The sequence below is a fragment of the Orcinus orca genome, chromosome 20 (assembly GCF_937001465.1).
Source record: "Orcinus orca chromosome 20, mOrcOrc1.1, whole genome shotgun sequence".
Classification (NCBI taxonomy): domain Eukaryota; kingdom Metazoa; phylum Chordata; class Mammalia; order Artiodactyla; family Delphinidae; genus Orcinus; species Orcinus orca.
Genome location: NC_064578.1, coordinates 51,236,828 through 51,261,112, shown reverse-complemented (window position 1 = coordinate 51,261,112; position 24,285 = coordinate 51,236,828). Strand labels below are relative to the sequence as shown.

The 24,285-nt window shown below is 48.9% G+C and overlaps 1 protein-coding gene across 10 annotated transcripts in view; it reads left to right on the top strand.

Moving 5' to 3' along the window:
• The window catches only part of ODAD1 (outer dynein arm docking complex subunit 1), a 32,948-nt gene that overhangs the window by 3,396 nt on the left and 5,267 nt on the right, over positions 1-24,285 (top strand). For 2 of the 10 annotated variants that reach the window (XM_033430580.2, XM_033430591.2), the window contains exons 1-8: positions 6-1,447; positions 1,808-1,900; positions 3,131-3,230; positions 3,397-3,586; positions 16,547-16,669; positions 17,023-17,136; positions 20,527-20,594; positions 23,943-24,130. In XM_033430580.2, the coding sequence (XP_033286471.1) occupies positions 1,831-1,900; positions 3,131-3,230; positions 3,397-3,586; positions 16,547-16,669; positions 17,023-17,136; positions 20,527-20,594; positions 23,943-24,130 (853 nt within the window). In that variant the 5' untranslated portion in view covers positions 6-1,447; positions 1,808-1,830. The other 8 variants (XM_049703659.1, XM_033430587.2, XM_033430581.2 and 5 more) reach the window with 8 other exon arrangements.

Sequence of the window (24,285 nt, the reverse complement as noted above, 5' to 3'; positions counted from 1 at the left end):
GAATCAGCGCCAGAGTTGGGCACCCCGGGGGTGTTCGGGACAGGGGGTCCCCCATGCTAGGGCCCTATAGAAGGGGGAGAATCAGGGGACCCGAGGGCGGTGGGGGGATCTCCCCCTCCTGGGCCTCCAAAGCTACGAGCTGAGCGCCCGCGGGCCGCTTCCTCCCACAGGAAACCGCAGGCAACGGGCACACCCAGCCTGCAGGGAGCGGTGCCTACTGCCGCTCTGTAGAGGCCCACGGGGTAAGCCGCCTGTCGTCAAGGGGGCAACAGCCTGCCGTCAACAGGGCGTGCCCTGCGGGGCTAGGGGCGCCGCCATGGGGGCGTGGCCGGAAAGCAGGCGCGGCACGGAGCGCCCTAGGCCCCGCCCACTTCCGCCTCTCAGTGCGCGGACCTCTAAAGCGGCTGTGGGTTTTTGGCTGCCTCTCCCGAGGCCGTTGGCCGCGCATGCGTAGTCAGCCGCTTCGAGGACCTGAGGCGGCGGTGAGCGCTCCTCCCCCCTCACAATTTCCGGCATCGGCACCGCGTGCCTGCTGATGAATCCTCAAAATAACGTGGTCTTAATCAGCTTAAGACACGCATCTCTCACGCCCCGTCCCGAAGGACCTTGGCCCAGTTCCAAAGCCTTTCAGACGTTTCCCTCCCAGCCCTGCCTCCACAGGCTCTTTTAGCTACTGCCTCTCCCTCCTGGAAACACAGCCCAGCCCTCACAACCCTGTGCTCCCCAAATAGACCATCTCGACCTCCTTCCCCAGGATCTCTGAGCCTGAGTGCCTCCGAGTTAGTCGTCCCCCACCCCCGCCACAAGTCTTGGGAATCCGCGCTCTTCCGGCGCCCTCCCACCAGACCCCTCCCGTGTTCTTCCAGCCACGCCCCTTTCAGCCCTCGAAGCCCCACCCCTCACAATGCCCTCAGCCCCGCCCTCTACAGGTATCCTTCCCCCTCCCCTCTCAAGGCTCCGAAGCCCCGGCCTGGACGGGTTTCTGACTCCCTGCTGAGGTTCGCCAGCCCCAACCCTCTCCGGCCCCGGCAGCTCTGCCGTCCCCTGAAGCCCCGCCCCTCAGGCCCACCCAGTCCCTCTCCTCAGAGGCCTTTTCAGTCCCGCCCTTCGTAGTCCTCTACAGCTCCGCCCCTCGCAAGGCCTACAGTCCCGCCCCCACAGGTCCCGCCCCTGGCAGGACCCCGAAGCCGCGCCCATCGCAGCCCTCTAGCCCCGCCCCTCGCAGGGCTCCCCTAACTCATCTGCTCATAGCACCCGAGCTCCCCGCAGGTCTCGTGGCCTCCTCGGCCTCTCCTCCCCAGTCTCCCCTCCCACGGCTTTCTTCGGTGGCCTTGGTCCCTCCCCGGCTGCTGTCCTCAGGCCTCATTGGCCCCTCATCTCCCCAGTAACCAGACCACAACAGTGAGCTTGGAGCATCCAGGACATGTCAGGCACTCCAGCCCAGCAGGTAGGGACCAGGCCTCACTCCCCTCAGCCGACGGGGTTGGGGGGATTTTCCCCTTCTCTGTGCCCCCTCCGCAAACAGCCCCGCCTCGGAGATACCGAGAGCCTAGAAGACCCCCCGCCAGAGTCAGAGCCGCGACGCAAGACAGAGAATGTGAGAGGTGGGAGGTCGGGAGAGGCATGGGAAGAGACCCTAGAGATGTCCCACTCCAACCCACTGGAGAAATTGAGACTCAAAGAAAGGCCAGAGCTAGTTCTGGGGTCACTCTCTTCCAATTCCTAGCCCCTCGCTGTTCATCGCCCGCCCTCCTCCTATAGCCCTCTCCTGCTCGCCGTCTGAAGGGGTCCTGTCCCACCCCTACAGGAGCCCCACCCTCTTTGGCCAAGATGCCTTTAGGACTCTCTGCTGGGAGCGCTCGTTCCGAGCATGGAAGCGAGGCCTTCCTGGAGGGAACGGGTAATTCATACATTCTTTATTTCATTCATTCTTTTCCCGGTTTTCCCGTGTTTCAGGTCCTGTGCAACAAGGCACTGGGGACAGGGAGGGACTTCAGGAGCGCCCTCTAGTGGGGAAACGCACAGGCTCCAGAATGGAGGTGGAGCCGGGCAGATGGGCGGGCCAAGCCTGGGGAGTGGAACGGCCGGGAAGACTTACTGCAGAAGTTTGAGCGGGGCCCAGAACTTCTCTCAGGAATTACCAACAGGAGAAGGAAGGGAAGAGTGTTTCCGCAGAGAGAACAGCATATGACTAGAGCAAGCTTTCTCAGTCTCCACATTGTTGACCCTTGGGGTCAGATGTCAGATCATTCCCTGCTATCCGGGGGACTGTCCTGTGTGTTGGAGGATGCTCAGTGCATCCCTGGCCTCTACCCACTTCATGTCAGTAGCACCCCCCAACCTGCCCCCGCACCATACCATCAAAAGTGTCTTTAGACATGGCCATATGTCTTTAAGGGGGCACAATTGCTCCTGGTTGAGAACCACTGGGCCGTGAGAGATGGGGAGCTAGTGGACGAGACCCGAGAGGTGGGTAGGGTCGGGTCTGTGGGCCCTTGAACACCAGGGTGAAGAACTGGGACTTTGTCCTGGAGATGCTGGCGCGCCAGGGAGGCCTGTGACAGCTCTAGGTATAGAAAGACCTCTGGAGCTGTGAGGGGAGGCCAGGAGGTTAGGGAGGAGGCTGGGGTGATGGGGGGACGGTCCAGAAAGGGGAGGATGAGGCCTGAGCCAGGGGGATGGACTGAGAGCGAGGAGGCGGGAGGTGGGGCTGAGGAAGGCTGGGCAGTGGGCTGAAGGGGAGGGAGGGAACAGCAGTGGTGCCCCGGGGGTCTTGACACCTGTCCTCAGCTTTCCCAAGTTCCAGGTCCTGTGCTTCTGGTCCCTGAGGACTGTGAGTCCTCCGAGGAGTGCCCTCTAGTGGGGAAACATGTGTGCCCAAGCCCCGGGTAGGAGTGGGTTTAGGGGAAAAATGCGAAGGTCGGCTTGGGGTACAGGAAGTGTGAAGGGATGAGGGAGCTTGAGGGATACAGGAACTGAGGTGCAGCCCTAGAGTGGTGTTGGGAACTGGGTCTGCAGTTCAGTTGAAGTTTGTGAGACCCTCAGGGAGCCAGAATTCCTAGGTGCTGGGGAGGGAGGGGCTGGAACCTGGATTCCTATGGAGTCCCTCCCTGGCCTGGTCCCACCTCAGTGGATTGGGAGCTGAGCAGACTGCAGCGGCAATGCAAAGTGATGGAGGGTGAAAGGCGAGCCTACAGCAAGGAGGTCCACCAGCGCATCAACAAGCAACTGTGAGCCAAGCACCTGGGGCCCTGGAGCTGGGGCGGGGCTGTTGAGGAGGTGGGTGCTGGCCTCCTCCTGGGGCTGATGGGGGAGGGAAGGCCCAGTGTGTCTGGACTTTAGTGAGGCCGAGCTCTGCCCCTTTCTGGCTTCCCCTCCACTTCCCTGCCTGGGCAGTGAGGAGATCCAGCGCCTGGAGGGGGTGCGGGACAAACTGCAGGTCCAGATCAGCATTGCCCAGAGCCACGTCACGCGGCTGCAGGACAGCAAGAAGCTGGAAAACATGGGTCACCTGCTCAAGTGCCAGGTCCGGGCGCAGGCTGAGGTCAAGGAGCTGCAGGAGCAGACCAGAGCCCTGGACAGGCAGGTGGGTTCTGAGACCAGACCTGGTGGATCTTACTTAGGAGCATGTGTCATAACCTCTTTGAGCCTTACCTTCCTCATCTGAAAAATGGGGTTATTGAAAGCATCTCCCTGGGGGAGTTGTGTTCAGGCTCCGGTAGGAATATGAGTATTTAGTGCTTAGCACAGCCCCACACCTTCAAAAAAGGTGGTTAAGGGGGAAAGATTCACCTTCTGGAGTCAGTGAAACCTGCATTAGAATCCTGGTCCTGGCACATCAGCGCTATGTGACCATGGGCAAGTCTTCACCTCTCTGGGCCGTAGTTTCTTCATCTGCAAAAAGAGGATGTAGGTAACTCAGCAGAGTCTAGACAGATTTTTTTTTTCCTGGCCGTGCCGTGTGGCATGTGGGACCTTAGTTCCCTGACCAGAGATTGAACCCTTGCCCCCTGCAGTGGAAGCACGGAGTCCTAACCACTGGACTGCCAGGGAATTCCCTAGACAGATTTTTCCTATTTGCTTCAAGACCTTGTTGTTTGGCCCTGCAAACAATGTGACTTTTCTAGGCCAGTGTTCTTTTCAGTTTTTAGGACCACAACTCATTGTGACACAGTTCATAAACACACAAATACAGTCCTTTTTGCCACTTTAAGTGACATCTTCACAAGTTCCAGGGATTTGGATGTGGACGTCTGGGCAGGAGGGTGAGGGGCATTTTTCTGTCTACTACATGTTCTATAGTTTTATTACATTTGACTTTCAATCAGTCCGTTTGTTCAGCTCTCAATATCACCCTGAGCTGCCTTGTGGAAGCTGAATTATGTCTGATTTACACACCTCAAAATTTTGGCTGTTTCATGGTAGTACAGTGGCTTAGTGTGCGTTGGCTGCCGGAGCTGGCTTTCCTTAGTCTTTCATGGGAACTCACCAGAGACAGGTCCAACCGGGATGATCTTATTATCTTGACTCCATGGATTCCTTTGCCCTAAGAAACTTGATTATGGAGAATTGTAGGTCAGGTGGGGTCCTCTGAATAGAGCTCTGTAAAGTTCCTCATGAGCTCAAGAAAGGATGTAGTTGTCTGGTGATAGTCATTCATTCAACAAATATTTGTTGAGTGCCTACTAAGTGCCAGGTGCTGTTCTAGGTGTTGAAGACACAGTAGTGAACAAAACAGACAAGGGTCTGCTCTCATGTAGTTTACATTCTACTGGGGAGATAGACAATAAGCCAAATAAAAGCCAAAGAAAGGGACTTCCCTGGTGGCGCAGTGATTAAGAATCCGCCTGCCAATGCAGGGGACATGGGTTCAAGCCCTGGTCTGGGAAGATCCCACATGTCTGTGCGCCACGACTACTGAGCACGCATGCTGCAACTACTGAAGCCCGCATGCTAGAGCCCATGCTCCACAGCAAGAGCGGCCACTGCAATGAGAAGCCCGCGCACCGCAACGAAGAGTAGCCCCCACTCGCTACAACTAGAGAAAGCCCGCGCGCAGCAACGAAGACCCAATGCAGCCAAAAAAAACCCAAAAAACCCCCCAAAAAACTGAAGAAAGAATTTGTTCCAAAGAAATCACCCAGAATCTCGCACAGAGAGACAAAAAGATGAGAAATGTGGAAGGGTGGTCAAGACAATTGCAGATCTAGTGAGAAGGTTTAACAGTTGTCTGATAAAAGTTTCAGAAGAACAGAAAGAGAACGGGACAGAGGTAATGTGTGACAGGATAATATCTGAGAACTTTCCAGAACCAATGAAAGAATGAATCCACAGATTCAAGGATGCCTTAGAGTCCAAAACAGGATGAACAAAAAAGCCACGCTTATGCAGGACATACGGAAATTTCCAAAATATACAAGCAGCCAGAAAATTGTTAAAAGGCATTACTTTCAAAGGAGCCACAGTTAGACTGACAACTGATTTCTCAAAAGAAACATTGGAAGTCAGATTGTGTCTTGTAACTTCAACGTACTAAGAGACAAGGTATTTTAACAAGGTATTCTTTTTTTTTTTTTTTTTTTTTTTTGCGGTACGTGGCCCTCTCACTTTTGTGGCCTCTCCCGTTGCGGAGCACAGGCTCCGGACACGCAGGCTCAGCGGCCATGGCTCAGGGGCCCAGCCGCTCTGCGGCATGTGGGATCTTCCCGGACCAGGGCACGAACCCATGTCCCCTGCATCGGCAGGCGGACTCTCAACCGCTGCACCACCAGGGAAGCCCTAACAAGGTATTCTTAACAAGGTATTTTAACAATGTGGCTGGATACAAAATTAATATTTCCCTGTGTTAGCAATAACTATTAGAAAATAGAAGAAGAAAAGACAAATTTATAATAGCCACAAGAAGTACCTAGGAAGAAATCTAACAAAAGTGTGCAAGACCTCGATAGAGTAAATTGTAAAAGTTTATTGAGGGATATTGAAGAAGAATTTAATAAATGTAGAAATATACCATATTCACGGATTGGAAGAGTTAGTGTTGTAAAATGTCAGGTCTCCAAATTGATTTATAGAATCAGTGTAATCCCTACAAAACACTAAAAGTTTTTATTTTTAATGGATGGAATTGATAAAGAGATTCTAAGGTTTATAGAGAAGTGCAATGAACAAGATGACTAAAATTTACTTAAAAGAAGAACAATATGGAAGGATTTGCTCTATCGGTTATCAAGATTTATTATAAAGGTCTTATGGGACTTCCCTGGTGGTCCGGTGGTTAAGACTCCATGCTCCCAATGCAGGGGGCACGGGTTCGATCCCTGGTTGGGGAACTAAGATCCCACATGCAGCACGATGCGACATAAATAAATAAATCTCTTATAATTGATGCAGGGCTAATCAAGTGGGATAATGGGACAGAACAGAGAGATGGGGATGAGACCTATGCATATGTGGACACTTGATATTTGACTTCAAGAAATGGGAAAAGGAGGATTCTAATAATGGTGCTGTGAAAATTGGATATCCATACTGTTAGATGAAACCAGACACTTACTTCTCACTGTCCCCAAAACTAATTCCAGATGAATCAAAGGTCTAAATGTGTGAAAGTGCAGAACAGTTCTTAAGTTACAGAAATCTCTACTTTTAAAGGAAAAGATTGATACATTCCATGACTTTAAAATTGATAACTCCTGTTCATCAAAAGAACCATAAAGAGTGTGCAAACTAAGTCACAGTACTGAAGGTTATTTGTAAGACATAGCTGACAAAGAACCTAGCGTCAAGGACATATAAGGATCTCTTACAAATCATTAAAGAGTCAGCTCAATTTAAAAACAGTCAAAGGAAGGCTTCCTAGGTGGCACAGTGGTTAAGAATCCTCCTACCAATGCAGGGGACGCGGGTTTGAGCCCTGGTCCAGGAAGATGCCACACGCTGCAGAGCAACTAAGCCCGCGAGCCACAACTACTGAAGCCCGCGTGCCACAGCTACTGAAGCCCACCCACCTAGAGCCCGTGCTCTTCAACGAAGAGTAACCCCCGCTCACCGCAACTAGAGAAAGTACAGCAACAAAGACCCAACGCAGCCAAAAATAAATTAATTAAAAAAATAAAAAATTAAAAAATTAAAGAAATAAAAACAGTCAAAGGACTTGAGTGGGCACATCACCAAGTAAGAAATTCAGATGTCCAATGAATGGAAGAATTATTACTCATCAGTATTCAGAGAAAGGCAAATGAAAGCCATAAGGAGGTATCATTACACACTCACCAGATTTTCAAAAATTAGTGTCCAAAAATACCAAGTGCTGGGGAAAGAAGGAATGGTGAGAACTCTTATGAAGTGTTGGTTGCTAAGACCCCACCAGTTGGTGGGAGTCTAAATTGTCATGAGTATCCTGAAAAGTATTTTTCCCCCATTATCTATTAAATTTGAAGAGAGACATACCCTGCGATCTGGGGTTGCATCTACTCCGCATGGACGGTCACCAGAAGCAGTCTTGGGCTTTACCTGACCATCACACTCACAGGATCCAATAGGCTGTCACTTGGCACCAGGTTCACTTAACTCTGTAGAAGGAAAGAGGACAAGAAACAACAGCATCTTTGCACAACAGCATCCAGTACATCTTCCTTGAGCGTCCAGGGCCTGCTTCTCAGCATCTTCAGTTGGATGATACTGTACGGGTGGGTGTTGCTCACCCTGGCATAGGGAAGTTTTATATACAACATGAGCCACCTCTTGTAACAGATCATCAGGGCAGCTTCTAAGACCCCACAAGGAACGTATTCCATTGTAAGAAACACCCCACAGAGAAACCAGTTTTCTATTCAGTCCTGGTCATGTAGGCCTTTGGGGTCTATGAGTCCACTCATAATCCTTCCAATCTGATATAGTTCACCAATCAGGGGCCATTTTTGTAATCAGCATTGTTGCCTGGGAACACAGCTGGCGTTCCGTATTTACATTAGCCCAGCATGTTTCCATGGAAACGGTGTTAGAAGGAAGTAAACCAAAGTCATTTCCCAGTAGAAAATGGTTTAGATTTGTCAGTAACCCATCCTCCCACCCAACAATTCCACTTCTGAGTCTATACCCTGGAACCAGGACTCATGAAAACAATGTTGATAGATGCATTATTCATATCATCTAGCTCCAAACTGCAAATAACCCAAATGTTCATGAATATTTGAATGAATAAATAAATTGTAGTATATTCTCTTTTTGAAAAATATTTATTTTCGCTGAGCCGGGTCTTAGTTGCAGCATGCAGGATCTTTTTTTAGTTGTGGCGTGCGGACTTCTGAGTTGCAGCATTCAGACTCTTAGTCGTGGCATGCGGACTCTTAGTTGCGGCATGCATGCGGGATCTAGTTCCCTCACCAGGGATCAAACCTGAGCTCCCGCATTAGGAGCCCGGAGTCCTACCACTGGACCACCATGGAAGTCCCATGTAGTATATTCTTATGATGACATAGTATACAACAATAAAAAATTACAATGAAATGTTTGTGGATGAATCTCACAAACATTTGAAGGAAGCAAGGCATAAAATATACAGACAGCATTATTTCATTTACATAAAATTCAAAACCAGGCCAAGCCAAACTTTTATTTAGGGGGTTTATACCTGGGTGATAAAACTATAAAGAATTTCACTTAAGGAAGTATGGCAGACAGATTAATGACTCCCCGAGGATGTCCATGTCATCATCTCTGGACCCCGTGACGATTGCAGATTTTGAGTTGGGTAGGTTATCCTGGATTATCTGAATGGGCCCAATTTACTCACAAGGGTCCCTATAAGAGAGAGACAGGAAGGTCAGGGTCAGAGGAGACGATGTGATTATGGAGAGAGGAGATGTAACAACAGAAGCAGAGGTTGGAGTGGCCGTAAGCCAAGGAATCCAACCTCTAGAAACTGGAAAAGGCAAGGAATGGATTCTCCACTGGAACCTTCAGGAGAAATACAGCCCAGCTGACACCTTGATTTTTAACCCAGTAAGACTGATTTCCAACTTCTGATCTCCAGAACTGTAAGATAATAAATTTGTTTTGTTTTAAGGCAGTAAATTTGTGGTATTTTGTTACAGCAGCAGTGGAAACTAACACAGACAGGAGAGTGGTACCTCTGTGGAGGGGAAGATGGTAGTGATTAGATTGCAGTGCTGTCAGTATTCTAGTTCTTGACCTGGGTGGTGGTTCAAGGATGTTCACTTTTAAAATATATAATAGGGCTTCCCTGGTGGCGCAAGTGGTTGAGGGTCCGCCTGCCGATGCAGGGGACACGGGTTCGTGCCCCGGTCTGGGAAGATCCCACATGCCGCAGAGCGGCTAGGCCCGTGAGCCATGGCTGCTGAGCCTGCGCGTCCGGAGCCTGTGCTCCGCAACGGGAGAGGCCACAACAGTGAGAGGCCCTCATACCACACACACACACAAAAAATACATATATATATAATAAACTGTACATATGTGATCTATGCACTTTTCTGTGCACAATAACATTTTTTAAGGAAAAAAAGATGTTACCCATCATAGACGTAAATGTAAAACCTAAAACTATAAAACTTCTAGAAAGAAGTGTAGGAGAAAATCTTTGTGAGCTTGGGTTAGGCAAAGATTTCTTAGATGCAACACCAAAAGCATGATCCATAAAAGGAAAAATTGATAAATTGGATTTCATAGAATTTTAAAACTTCTCCTCCTTAAAAGGGTCTGTTCAGAGAATGAAAAGACAAGTCCTACATGGGGAGAAAATATTTGCAAAGCCTGTACCTGACAAAGAACTTATATCCAGAATATATTAAGTAGTTTTAAACTCAATAAGAAAACAGACGACCTAATAGGAAAAATGGGCAAAAAGACTTGAACACACACTTCACCAAATATATATAACGTGGAAGCAAGCACGTTGAAATATTAGTCATTAGGGGAATGCAAATTAAAATCACAAGCTACTTCTGCACACTTATTAGAATGGCTAAAATTTAAAAGACTGATCTCGCCAACTGTTGGTGAGGATGTGGAGAAACTGGAACTTTCACACCCTGCTGGTGGGAATGTAAATGGGACAACCACTTTGGAAAATAGTTCGGCAGTTTTTAAAGAACTAAACGTCCACCTACCGTATGATTCAGCCATTTCCACTCCTAAGTATTTACCCTAGGAAAAAGAAAGCACATGTTCCTACAGCAAATTGTATGTGAATGTTCATAACAGTTTTATTTGTAAAATTCAAAACAGAAACAACCCAAATGTCCACCAACAGGTGAATGGATAAACAAATTGTGGTACATCCATACAGTGGAATACTACTCAGCAGTCAAAAGGAATGGGCTAGGGTAGGGCTTCCCTGGTGGTGTAGTGGTTAAGAATCCGCCTGCCATGGCAGGGGACACGGGTTTGAGCCCTGGTCCGGGAAGATCTCACATGCTGCGGAGCAACTAAGCCCATGCACCACAACTACTGGACCTGCATTCTAGCGCCCATGAGCCACAACTACTGAGCCCACGTGCCACAACTACTGAAGCCCGCGCGCCTAGAGCCCATGCTCCACAACAAGAGAAGCCACCGCAATGAGAAGCCCGTGCACCTCAACAAAGTGTAGCCCTTGCTCGCCACAACTAGAGAAAGCCCGTGTGCAGCGACGGAGACCCAACGCAGCCAAAAATAAATAAATAAAATAAATTTAAAGAAAAAAAAGGAATGGGCTATTGATATACCCAAAGACTTTGATGAATCTCAAAATAATTGTTATGAGTGAAAGAAGCCAAACTCCTCCCCTCAAAAAAAGAGTATATACTATGTGATCCCATTAAGCTAAAACTCTAGAGGGCTTCCCTGGTGGCTCAGTGATTGAGAGTCCGCCTGCCGATGCAGGGGACAACGGGTTCGTGCCCCGGTCCGGGAAGATCCCACATGCCGCGGAGCGGCTGGGCCCGTGAGCCATGGCCGCTGAGCCTGCGCGTCCGGAGCCTGTGCTCCGTAAGGGGAGAGGCCACAACAGTGAGAGGCCCGCGTACCGCAAAAAAATAAAAAAATAAAAATTAAAAAAATAAACTAAAACTCTAGAAAATGCAAACTGGCCTAACTGGGTTACTGCATGGGAGTGGGGGGCTGTAGGAAGGAAGTGGCAGGGGGAATGGCAAAGAGGAAACTTTGGGGGTGATTGGTATGTTCACTCCTTCGATTATGTCAAACTTACCCAATTGTCTGCTTTAAATATATGCAGTTTTATTGTGTGTCATTTATACCTCAACAAAGCTGAGAAAAAATTTCCTACCTCACATCATCTGAAAACATCAAGTCTAGTTAGATTAGGTACTTAAATGTAAAGAGCAACATTTGAATACTTTTAAAAATTGAAGGAGAGTGTTTTCTAATCTTGGGAAGAATTCCTTGAACTACCTATGTTATTGACTCGGATTCTTGGACTTTTTTTTTTCCCCCAACACTGCACAAGCTTTTTCAGTGGCCAAATATTGGCATCTTCATTATTTATTTATTTTTTGAAATGCATATTATCTGTTTGCTTTTTTGTTTAAGCCGTGCCACGCGGCTTGAGGGATCTTAGTTCCCCGACCAAAGATTGAACCCAGGCCACGGCAGTGAAAGTACCGAGTCCTAACCACTGGACCGCCAGGGAATTCCCAAGACTGGACCCTTTAATCCATAGAAATTGATAAGAGGCCAGACCAGGAATTCTGGTCTGGGATGAGGGAGCGAAAACAAGTAACAGGTTCCCTTGCTTGCTCCCCTAAGGGTGGGGTGAACTTGTTCCTTAAATGGGGTGAGGGTAGGGTGAATGGGTAGGTGGGGCAGGAGGCGAAGCTTAGGCGGTCTGCCCACCCCCTTGGTGGTGCTGTGTGCGGGCATCAAGAGCTGTACCCTGCTTTTGCTCCCAGCACCTCAGAAGTGGCCGTTGGTTTGTGGCCATTTTTTGTCTTATTGTTCATAATTGCCCCACTGATTGCACGTGCATGCAGTTATTTTTAGTCCCTTACAGTTTCTTTGTATTCTGTTGCTGGAGGAGACGTTTGTCCAGGTCCAAGTACAAGCACTCCAGTAAAGGGTCCCAGGTCCCAGCCTATCTCACCTAAACTTTCTTTGTTCCTGGAGCCCTTAATTTCTTAGTAAACTTTTTAGCCCCCAAAGAAACATCTAACAGGGGTGTGCTGGGAAACCAGCAATTAGCGGGGGAAAGCACCCTGATGTGTAGCATTTTCTTTTTTAAAAAATTTTATATTAGAGTATAGTTGATTTACAATGAGCATTTTCTGATTTTCATAACATCAACGTTCTCATCTAGGCTGAGGTGAACATACCCTATCATGACCCCCAGTGAGTCACACCCTTATAGAATCCCCTCCACTTCAGTGGCAGCAGAACTCGTGACGGCAGAATTTGGCACAGGTGATGGGTTGTCCCTCCCTTGATGAGGTTATGCTATTTATTTATTTATATTTTTTTGGCTGTGTTGGGTCTTCGTTGCTGCACGCGGGCTTTCTCTAGTTGCGGCGAGCGGGAGCTACTCTTTGTTGCGGCGTGCGGGCTTCTCACTGCAGTGGCTTCTCGTTGCGGAGCACGGGCTCTAGGCGCGTGGGCTTCAGTAGGTGAGGCACACGGGCTCAGTAGTTGTGGCTCACGGGCTCTAGAGCGCAGGCTCAGTAGTTGTGGTGCACGGGCTTAGTTGCTCCGCGGCATGTGGGATCTTCCTGGACCCGGGCTCGAACCTGTGTCCCCTGCACTGGCAGGCAGATTCTTAACCACTGCGCCACCAGGGAAGCCCGGTTATGCTATTTAATACTGCACCATAGTAGACTGAAGAAGCTGCCATGCTGTGGAGAGGGCCACATGGCAGGGAACTTCTGGGGGCTCCTAGGAGCTGAGGGCCTCAGTCCTGCAACCACAAGGAACTGAATTCTGCCATCAACCACGTGGTGAGTCCTGGATGAGACCGTGGCCCTGGTGACCCCTTTGTGAGTCCTGAGCAGAGGTTCCAGCTGAGCTGTGTCACGTTCCTGACCCATGGAATCTTCAAGATAATAAATAGGTGTTGTTTTAAGCCACAGGGTTTGTGGTACAGTTGGTCCTCCATATCTACGGGTTCTGTATATGTGGATTCAACAAACCAAGGATGGAAAATATTTTTTAAAAAAAAAAGAAATTCCAGAAATTTCCAAAAGGTTAAACTTGAATTTTGGGGGGCCAGCAACTATTTACATAGCATTTACACTGTATTTACAACTACTTACATAATATTTACATTGTATTAGGTATTATAAGTAATCTAGCCATGATTTAAAGTATACAGGAGGTTGTGCATAGGTTATATGCAAATACTATGCCATTTTATATAAGGGACTTGAGCATCTTTGGATTTTGGTATCTGAGGGGAGTCCTGGAACTAATCCCCTGTGGATACTGAAGGGCGACTGTAATTTTTCTGCAGAAATGGAAAACTGATATAATGGCCAATTTCAAACTACCAACAATTTAACTCATGTAATTCCTGAAAATGTAACAATCAGCTCTCAAGAGCTGTCCAAGGGGGCCCCAGTATTGCACTGCTAACAGCTCTATTATAGCAGTTTGGACCAAACAACCCAATAAATGTTTGCATCCTAACAACCTAGAAACCATTTGAAAAAATAATATACATAAATTGAAAAAAATTGTGTTTCGTTCTTAAAAACCACAATTACCTGTGGCACGTTTGTGCCTATTGGCCACTTTGCAACTTTTCAGATCTTGGAGTCAGAGTGGACTCACCACTCTCATTCCACACTGATTTCTGTGCAGTACTTGCTTTTTTTTTTTAATTGAAAATTTTCCTGGGGTAATTGTAGATTCACCTGTGGTTTGAAGAAATAATGCAGAGAGAGTCCTTGTACGCTTTGCTTAGTTTCCCCCAATGGTACCGTTTTGGGGTATTTGATTTTTATTACAGCAACTGCTAAAAACTCAGTTTCAGAAAGATGTGACATTGGACTTTCCTAGTGGTTCAGTGGGTAAGACTCCGCACTCCCAATGCGGGGGGGCTGGGTTCGATCCCTGGTCCGGGAACTAGATCCCACAACGCATGCTGCAACCAAGAGTCCGCATCTCGCAACTAGAAACATGCCACAGCGAAGATCCCGCGTGCTGAAACTGACCCGGGGCAGCCTAAATAAATATTAAAAAAAAAAAAAGAAAGAAAGATGTGACATTGGACTTCCCTGGTGGTCCAGTGGTTATAACTCTGCGCCTCCACTGCAAGGGGCACTGGTTCAATCCTTGGTCGGGGAACTAAAATCCCATATGCTATGTGGCGTGGTTTAAAAAAAACCTCAGAAAACAAAACAACAACAACAACAAAGAAAGATGGGACGTCACCAAAAGGAATGTAGCACCGTCTCACGTTGAACCTGGGAACTACCTTGAGCTCCAGGTTCATGTGGTGTCTGACCAATGTCAATGTGTCTCCCTCAAATTTTAAAATATCCCCGTGGTTGCCCCTCTGAGTTTGCTGCAATGCTCTGGGGTGCCTTGGCGCATGTATTCGTTTCTTTGGGTGGCTTATACTACAGAAATTTATTGTCACACAGTTCTGGAGGCCAGAAGTCCAAAATCATGATGTTGGCAGGGTTGGTTCCTTTTAAGGGCTGTGAGAATCTGTTCTCTGCATCTTGTCTAGCTTCTGCTGGTTTGCTGGCAATCTTTAGCCTTCCTTTTTGTGTAGAATCATCACTCCAATCTCTGCGTTCATCTTTTTTTTCCTTTAAAAAATTTTGTAATACAATTTTAAAGGTTATACTCAATTTGCAGTTATTACAAAATACTGGCTATATCCCCCCTGTTGTACAATACATCCTTATAGCCTATTTCACACCCAATCCTTTGTGCCCCCAACTCCCCACCCCTATATTACCTCTCCCCCTGCACTGGTAACCACTAGTTTGTTCTCTATATCTGTGAGTCTGCTTCTTTTTGTTATTTTCACTAGTTTGTTATAGTTTTAAGATTCCGCATCTGCCTTCACCTTCATCTGGCATTCTCCCTGTTGGCATGTCTGTGCAAATTTCCCCTTTTTTATAAAGACGCCAGTCGTGTAGAATTAGGGCCCAACCCAGTGACCTCATTTTAACTTGATTACTTCTGTAGAAACCCTGTCTCCAAATAAGGTCACATTCTGAGGTTCTGGGGATCAGCACTTCGACATACGGATTTACAGGGGACTCAGTTCAACCCATGGTGCTGCACAAATCGGGAAACACAGTATCAAGCCATTCATTTATTCATTTAGTCTGCATGTTTTGTTGCATGCCAACTCTGTGTCAAGCACAGAAAAGATAAGAATCCGCCCTCGTGGAGTTTCCAGTCTAGTTGGGAAGACAGCATACCCCAAACAAGTCAAGATGAATACGGGAATGAGAAGGGCAGGTTGGAAGTTGGTTTCAGGCATCAGTGCTTATCTTCCCCTCCTCTTGGTATAGACCGGGATTCTTGGCCTTGCCCAGTCAATAGAAATTGATTGGGCTTCCCTGGTGACACAGTGGTTGAGAGTCCGCCTGCCAATGCAGGGGACGCGGGTTCGTGCCCCGGTCCGGGAAGATCCCACGTGTGCGGAGCGGCTGGGCCCGTGAGCCATGGCCGCTGAGCCTGCGCGTTCGGAGCCTGTGCTCCGCAACAGGAGAGGCCACAACGGTGAGAGGCCCGCGTACCGCAAAAAAATAAAATAAAATAAAAGAAATTGGTTAGAGGCCAAACAAGAAATTCAGACAGGCCTTTACTGGGGCCCCTGCTGCAGGAGCAGGGAGCAAAAACAAGTAACAGGTTCCCTTGCTTGCTCCCAGAGGTGGGGCGAGCTTGTCCCTTCTATGGGGCGACAGTAGGGGTGTGTCCACGGGTTGGGCCAGAGGAGTGGCTTAGGTGTTTTGCCCACCCCTCTGGTGGTGTACTGCAGGGGGCACGCGTAGTACCTTGCTTTTGCTCCTGAACCCCTTTTTTTGTTCCTGACTCTTCAGAAGTGGCAGCTGGGTTTTTTTGGTCTTTTTGTACATTCTTGTCCAGAATTTGCCCTAACTGCACATGCACGCAGTTGTTTTTAGTCCCTTATAGTTCCTTTGTATTTTGTTGCTCGAGGAGACGTTTGTCCAGGTGCAGGCACTGCAGCAAAGGGTCCCAGGTCCCAGCCTGTCTCATTCTCAGCCTCTTGTCTCCACTTTGTCTACTGTGTGTGGCGTCGCATCCATCCAGATCACACATTTCTCCCAAAATATCAGGAAAGGAGTCAGGCTGGCTCAGCTTGGGTCACACGTCCATCTCTAAGTGGATTGTTTGGACCTGGGTCATGTGGCCGGCAGGGCGGCTCGTTATGGTTGGAAGTCAGATCCACGTGAAAGGTTGGGTACTCACCTCAGAAGAGGGGTACAGCAGACGGCTGGGGCCACAAGGACTGCAGATGTCAATCACGCTCAGTCACTCACCCTCCCTCTCATCTCCCTCATTCCCTCAATCTCTCCCGCATTCAGTCTACAAATAGGCACCATGTTCTTTCTTCCAGATCCAGGAATGGGAGAGCCGGATCTTTGCCCATGGGAAGGATGTCAAGGCCTCGGGATGCATCCTGGATCAGAAGGTCAAGAGCCAGCGAAGGGTCAAGATCCTTGAAGACCAGTTGGACAGGGTGAGGGTCAGCCTCTTGGCTCTCTCCCGACCTGAACTCTTGGGGGAAGAACTGAGCATGGGAGTCAAGTTTTAGAAACGGTGGACCAGATTCCTGGATGCAGAGTGGCCTAAAATAGTGCGTTCCCTAAGTGGGGTTAGGAGACAAGATCCTGGAGGGATGGAGGGTCTCCCAGGAAAGGAGACTGATGCTTGGGTCTTGGGGGGGGTGGCGATGCTCTCAGAGCCCCCAAATTGGGAATGGGCCCCCTACCTGACAAGTGCCCCCTTCTCGGCTGAGAATGGAAGAGGGAGGCAGGCCAGGCCTCAGACAGACTCTTGGCATCCTCTCCCACACCACCACCCCCATTCCAGGTCACCTGTCGCTTTGACAACCAGCTGGTTCGGAATGCAACCTTGCGGGAGGAGCTGGATCTCCTGCAGATCGAGAGGAACCGCTATCTGAATGTGGACCACAAGCTGCAGAAGGTCAGTGGCCCTGAAGCCCAGGACCCCTTGGCCCAGCTGGAGTGCAGGGGAGGATGCAAGAGTCACCCTACTTGCTCCAACACTCGGGCCTCAAGTACGGAATCGCCCGGAGCCATAGGTTTACTTTAGTCCGGAGGGAATGGACACCTGAGAATGTTCCGGGCTACCCCCAGCAAAGAAAGCAGCCTCATTGAGATTTGCAGAAAGCAGAGATGTCACTTTGAGTGTTATCACCCAGGGCAACCAAGGCGCAGGCAGGACCATTTACATTCCATGGGTTTCTCAATAACCTTTGAAGTCCTTTGAAGAATCCTCCCTCCCTCCTTTCACCTCCCTTCCTTCCTTTATTCTCTCCCTCTCTCTTTCTTTAAGTTTTCCTTTGAAATAATTTCAAATTTGCAGAAAAGGTGCAGGAATAGTACAAAGAACTATATATCCTTTACCAAGATTGATAATTTGCCAAATTTACTCTCTGTCTGTCTCCGTGTGTGTGTAATTAGTTTTCCTGACAATAATTTATTATCACAACTGCCGAACTATTTGAGAGTACGATGCAGACATTATGGTCCTAAGAACTTCAGTGTGTATTTCCTAAGCACGAGACCATTTTCTTATATAAACAAAGTGCCCTTACCCAAGGGCACTGAACATTGTTACAATTCTAAGCAGTCCATATTTAAAGTTCATGATTGTTCCAACAATGTCCTTTATAGCTAATTTAATTATCTGCTACAGGCTCTGGGCCAGGATCCCACATTGCATTTGGTTGTCCTGGCCTCATTCATCTGGAACAGTCCCTCGGCCCTTCTTTTTTTTTTTTTTTTTGGCTGCGTTGGGTCTTCGTTGCAGCGTGCAGGCTTCTCATTGTTATGGCTTCTCTTGTTGTGGAGCATGGGCTCTAGGCACGCAGTCTTCAGTAGGTGTGGCACACGGGCTCAGTAGTTGTGGTTCGTGGGCTCTAGAGCACAGGCTCAGTTGTTGTGGCTTGCTGCCTTAGTTGCTCCGCGGCGTGTGGGATCTTCCCAGACCAGAGATCAAACCCGTGTCCCCTGCATTGGCAGGCGGATTCCTAACCACTGCGCCACTAGGGAAGTCCCCCTCGGCCCTTCTTTGTCTCCATGACTTTGACATTTTGGAAGCATCCAGGCCAGCTGTGCTGTGTGACGTCCCTCCATGTGGATTGATCTGCTCTTTCTCCATGATTAGATTCAAGTTGTGCATTTTTGGTGGAATATCACAGAGGTGGTATTGTGTCATTTGCGGGCATTATATCAGTAGGCACATAATGTAAGTTTGTCCCATAACTAGTAACGTTGACCTCGATTGCTTGGTCAGCCAGGTTTCTCCAATATAGAGTTTTCCTCTTTGTAATGACTGAGTCCAGGGAGGTTCTTTGAGACTATGTAAATATCCTGTTCCCTGATACATTTTCACGCAATTGTTCTAGCATCCCTTAGTGACTTTTGCCTGAATAATTATTGTTGTAATGGCTACCAAATGGTGATTCTTCTCTCTCCTTTCTTCTTCATTTATAAGATGGCATTTTACTTAAGGAAGAACTTCTTAAGTATATTTATGGGTTACCAGGAAGCATTCATGTATTCTTACTTGATTCTCTGGGTTATAGTCCATAGTGCTTATCATGATGTTTGCATTGTCTCAGATGTGACTGGTGGGAGCCCCCTCGAGCTGGCTTCTCTGTCCTTTTGACAAGCCCATCTGTTTTGTTTTTTTTGAACACTTCCTTACTTTCTGGCACAGGAAGATAGTCCAGATTCCCTTGTACTTGATCAGCCTTACCTCTCAAGTTAGCATCTCTCCATGGAGTATTGATTCTTCCTAGTGGGGAGTCCTGCTGCTTCTTCTCTTGGTGCTGAGAAACCAGATTACAGGCACTAGGGGTCCTCACTGCTACTGGGGTGTCCCTGCCTTGGGGCCCTTTGTCTGGAGCTAGGAAACACGCGCACATATTTTAAAATTGTGAGTTCATGTCGGTGCCTCTCATTCCAATCCATCACCCCTGGGTTATTCCTGAACCTTCCCTATTTTATCTTTTTCTTCCCCACAGTGGGAACCTTGGCTCCCAACAGCGTTTATAGACGTACTCACTTGTTCAATCCTACAAAACACATAAGAGAGGTTCATGGGCTCCCCTGGTGGCGCAGTGGTTGAGAGTCCGCCTGTCAATGCAGGGGACACGGGTTCGTGCCCCGGTCCGGGAAGATCCCACATGCCGCTGAGCCTGCGCGTCCGGAGCCTGTGCTCCGCAACGGGAGAGGCCACAGCAGTGAGAGGCCCGCGTACCGCAAAAAAAAAAAAAAAAAAAGAGAGGTTCAGAATTGCTATAGCTGTACTAACACCCCCTGAACCTGAGCGTTCAAGATTTGTTTGCAGATTGTTTTGTTCTCTGAGGGCCTGGGTATCTATCGATCTATTTATCTATCTCACATTATTGTATTCAGAAGTCACTGGGATTAGTTCCTATTTTTTTGGTCTTCTTTGTGGTTCTGTTCTTTGTTTGAAATACAGTTAGGTTCACTTGCTTCTGTTTGTATTTGGTTTTAGTTCTCTCCCCTCTCCTTGTTGATTTAATTTTTCTTTATGAATATGGAAACCGTCGACAGGGATTCCCAAATCAAAACTATGCCAAAAGGTAAGCCACAGAAACATCATTTCCTCACCATCTCTTCCACTTCGTTCCCATTCAGCCCCCATAGTTTCTGGTTATCCGTCCTAGGTTTCTTGTTACAAAAGTGTATGTGTTTGTGTGTTGTGTGTGTGCACGTGCACACGTACGCATGCACATGTATTTATACATACATATACATGTATGTGCGTATTACAGTAATATATACACACATTATACACGTATATGTATGTGTGTATATATGTTTATATACATTAATACATATATACACATTATGTATATGTACAAAATATATATATATATATATATATAAAATTTTCTCTTGTCTTTCTCCTGAAATAACCCTTTTACGCCTAACTGTGCAAAGACACTTCCATAGGACTAGAAAACAGATTAGCGTGGTCACAATCATGAAATTCGCACAAATTTCTGACCCTCACCACAAAGTTAGGTCAGCACTCTTAGGAATATTCTGGGTTGGGTGTTTCACTGCATTCCTTTTTTATTTATTTATTTGTTTGTTTTTGGCTGTGTTGGGTCTTCGTTGCTTCCTACTCATCAATCTGGCTTTCCTTTCACTTGGTACCTGTTTAAAATCCCTTTCACCGATTGCCGCTAATGAGGAAGGTCCAAGTTTCTAAGGCCCAGGAGCCTCACTTCTTATTGGGGAAATGTGGGGCTTAAAGGAGGGCCGTCCAGGGATGAGGGTGTTAGAAGTGGTATCTGTTTTGTTCTCTTGGCAGGAGTTGCAGCACCTGCGGGACACGGTCAGGACCCTCATGGTCTCCTCCACCTCTGCCTACACCATCAGGTAGGGCCCCTGGAGGCATCCTAGATGACTCAGTCCATGCATTTTCTTAAGGAAGTGGTGGGAAGGTTCCAAACTCAAGAAATAGATTGTCAGAACATCCTTTTTTTTTTTTATAAGGTGCCCCTTTCTCTCCCACCTCCACTGATTTCCCAGCTTCTCGGGCAAGGTCCCTCTCCTTGGGTGTGTGAATTAACCTCTTTAACCCCAGTCTGTTAATGGCATGTAGCACATAGGGATGTAGAAAGGCTTAAGGGGAATCCCCTGGCGGTCCAATGGTTAGGATTCCGCACTTTCACTGCCATGGCCCAGGTTCAATCCCTGGTCCGGGCACTGAGATCCCACAAGCCACAGGGCGTGGCCAAATAAATAAATAAAGAGACTTAAGGGACTTCCCGGGTGGTCCAGTAGTTGAGAATCTGCCTCCCAATGCAGGGGATGCGGGTTCGATCTCTGGTCGAGGAACTAAGATCCCACATGCCTCGGGGCAACTAAGCCTGAGCACCACAGCTAGAGAGAAGCCTGTGTGCTGCACCTAAGGCCCAATGCCGGCAAAAATAAACAAATATTAAAAAAAAATAGAGAGACTTAAGTAAGTGCACATAGCAGGGGGCCAGGTCGTAGGAAGCATCAGTGAATGACTGTAATTAGATTGATATTTGTCAGTATTGGTTGAAAGGGACAGAGATTCTCTCAAGCCACCTTCAGATAAAGGATCATGTTGTGTGGAGTCTAGAAGCCCCAGCTGTTCTGCTCATGGACGTCTTTCTCTGCCTCTGGGCTCTCCTGGGTTCCATGCTCTCTCTTAGCCCATCTCTGCTCCTTTCTGAGCTTCAGCCCTGTTCTCTTGCTCCAAGTGGTTTCTTACCTTCTATTCAGTGTCTTGTTTCTACCACATGACTTCTGCTTATCATGGTTCATGAGTCCTCATGACATCGGTTATAGTCCAAATCTACCTTATGGTTTCTGTGATCTTTCTTTCTTTGTTCCTCTTTTTTTTTTTGCGGTACACGGGCCTCTCACTGTTGTGGCCTCTCCCGTTGTGGAGCACAGGCTCCGGACGCACAGGCTCAGCAGCCATGGCTCATGGGCCCAGCCGTTCCGCGGCACGTGGGATCTTCCCGGACCAGGGCACGAACTCGCGTCCCCTGCATCGGCAGGCGGGCTCTCAACCACTGCGCCACCAGGGAAGCCCTCCTCCTTTCTTTTCTTTCTTTCTTTCCGTCCTTCCTCCCTCCCTCCCTTCCTTCCTTCTTTCCTTCCTTCTTCCTCTCTCTCTTTCCGTCTTTCCTTCCCTTCTTCTGTCTTTCTTTCCTTCTTCCTTCCTTCCTTTGAGTTAAGATGCACATAAAATTCACCTTTTAAAAATTTATGTATTTATTTATTTATTTTTGGCTGCATTGGGTCTTCGTTGCGGCGCGCGGGCTTTCTCTAGTTGCGGCGAGCGGGGGCTGCTCTTCATTGTGGTGCGCGGGCTTCTCACTGCGGTTGCTTCTCTAGCTGTGGAGCGCGGGCTTTAGGCGCATGGGTTTCAGTAGCTGTGCCGCGCGGGCTCTAGAGCACAGGCTCAGTAGTTGTGGCGCATGGGCTTCGTTGCTCCACGGCATGTGGGATCTTCCTGGACCAGGGCTTGAACCCGTATCCCCTGCACTGGCTGGCGGATTCCTAACCATTGCACCACCAGGGAAGTCCCCAAATTCACCATTTTAAAATGTACCATTCAGTGGCATTTAGTACCTTGGTAATGTTGTGCAATCATCACTTCTGTTTTCATCACCCCCAAAGGAGACCTGTAACCATTAAGCGGTTATTCTCTCTTTCCCTCTTCCCCAACGTCCTGGCAACCACTAGTCTCCTTCCTGTCTCAACGATTTACCTATACATCTGCCTTTCTGTAAATTTACTTTTCTGTTTCATGCAAATGGAATCATACAACGTGTCCTTTTTGTGTCTGGTTCCTTTCACTCAGTGCAGTGCTTTCAAGGTTCACCCACGTTGTAGCATCTCTCAGTACGTCATGCCTTTTTATGGCTGATTCTGTAATTTGTTACCTGTGGTCCTCCATGACCTCTTCAGAGCCTTGACTCATGGCTTCTGTTCACGCATAGCTCTGGCTTCTTCCTAACTTGGCCTTCATAACATGACCTTTTGTGGCTTCTCTCTATACACCCTTTTAGCTTCGGCTTCCCGCTGTCCCCTTCTTAGCATTTCCCAATTCAGATTCTGAGGAGAGAATCTGACTGGTCCGGCTCATCTTTTCTGCCACGTCCCACAAGTGATGGTCTGCTGGTCTGTCTTTGCATCACCAGGATCTAGCCTCTGCCAACAATCCTCCAGCTGACTGCAGTGGGCAGCCTAGCCGGGTGCAAAGATAGGGTGGTTTCCGTTAAAGGCAGGGGGCAGCTGTCAGGACCAACACTTCTGTCAGACCAGCCATTGTCTCCAGTGCTTCCTTGCTGGCTGAGCTGGGCAGGTCACTTCCCCTCTCTGAGCCTCAGTTTCCTCTACTGTGACATGGCAACAATAATGGTATCTACCTCATGGGCTGCTGTGGGGACTTATGGTGTGCTGCTTTAGAGCATCTCCTGCAGGGCCAGGCTCTTGGGAAGTTGGGTTCCCTCTTCCTGGCCTTTCTGTTGACCTGAAGCCCAAGGCACAGAAAGAACTGTGAGTCCTAATCCCTGAGGGGCTGCTAGAGGGGTCGCCGGGGGCTAGGGCTGGTGGGTGCCAGGAGAGGACTCCCACCAAGGAGGACCGACCTGAGTAAGCCTCAGAGGAATTTGAACAGAGCAAGAAGCTAGTGCCCTGAGTCGAGGCAACCAAGGTTGGCAAAGGTGTGGAAAGGGGAGCTAGAATGGTCCATGGGCAGGGACCTGAGGCGACTGACCTGCTGTTCTCCCAACCTAATGACCCTCTGACCTTTGATCCTGTGACCTGTGAAGTAGGCTTGGGGCACTCTGAGTTTACAGTTGGCTGCACTACGTTTAAAAGCTTAAAAGCTCCACCTTCGGCCAAGCAGGCCAGGGGAGTTTCAGTGAGTGAGCCCCCTGACTCTGCCCCATAAACCCATCCTGACCCACCCCTAGGAAACTAGACAGTTTTCTGCCTTTTGTGACCACTGGGTAACGGCAACCTGATTCTGTCCCATCCCTGAGACCCCAGGCTGACTGTGCCCCATCCACCACCACCCCCAACCCCAGGATGACCCCACGCGTCCCTGTGACTCAAGACTGACCCTGCCCCATTCACCCTCCAACCCCAGGCTGACCCCGCCCCTCCCTGGGCCCCAGGATGAACCCAAATCCAACCTCCAATCTCCCTGACCCGGGTCTAACCCCCCACCCCTCCCAGGGAGGAGGCGAAGGCCAAGTTAGGCATGCTGCGGGAGAGGGCAGAGAAGGAGGTGGCCCAGAACGACACGGAGGTGCAGATCTTGCAGCGGCAGATCGCGCACTTGGAGCAGCTGCACCGCTTCCTCGAACTCAAGAACAGCGATCGGCAGCCGGATCCCGCCGTCGTGGAGAAGCGCGAGCAACGGGGTGAGGCTGGGGCCGCCACCTCTGCCTGCAGCAGGCCGGGCCAGGGGAGGGGCGGAGCGGCTCGCTCCAGGTCTCGCCGCGGGGCGGGGCCGGCCGGAGGGCGGGGCTGGAGGGGCGGGGTCTGCGCGGCTGCGGTGTTGTTGCCCCCTCCCCAC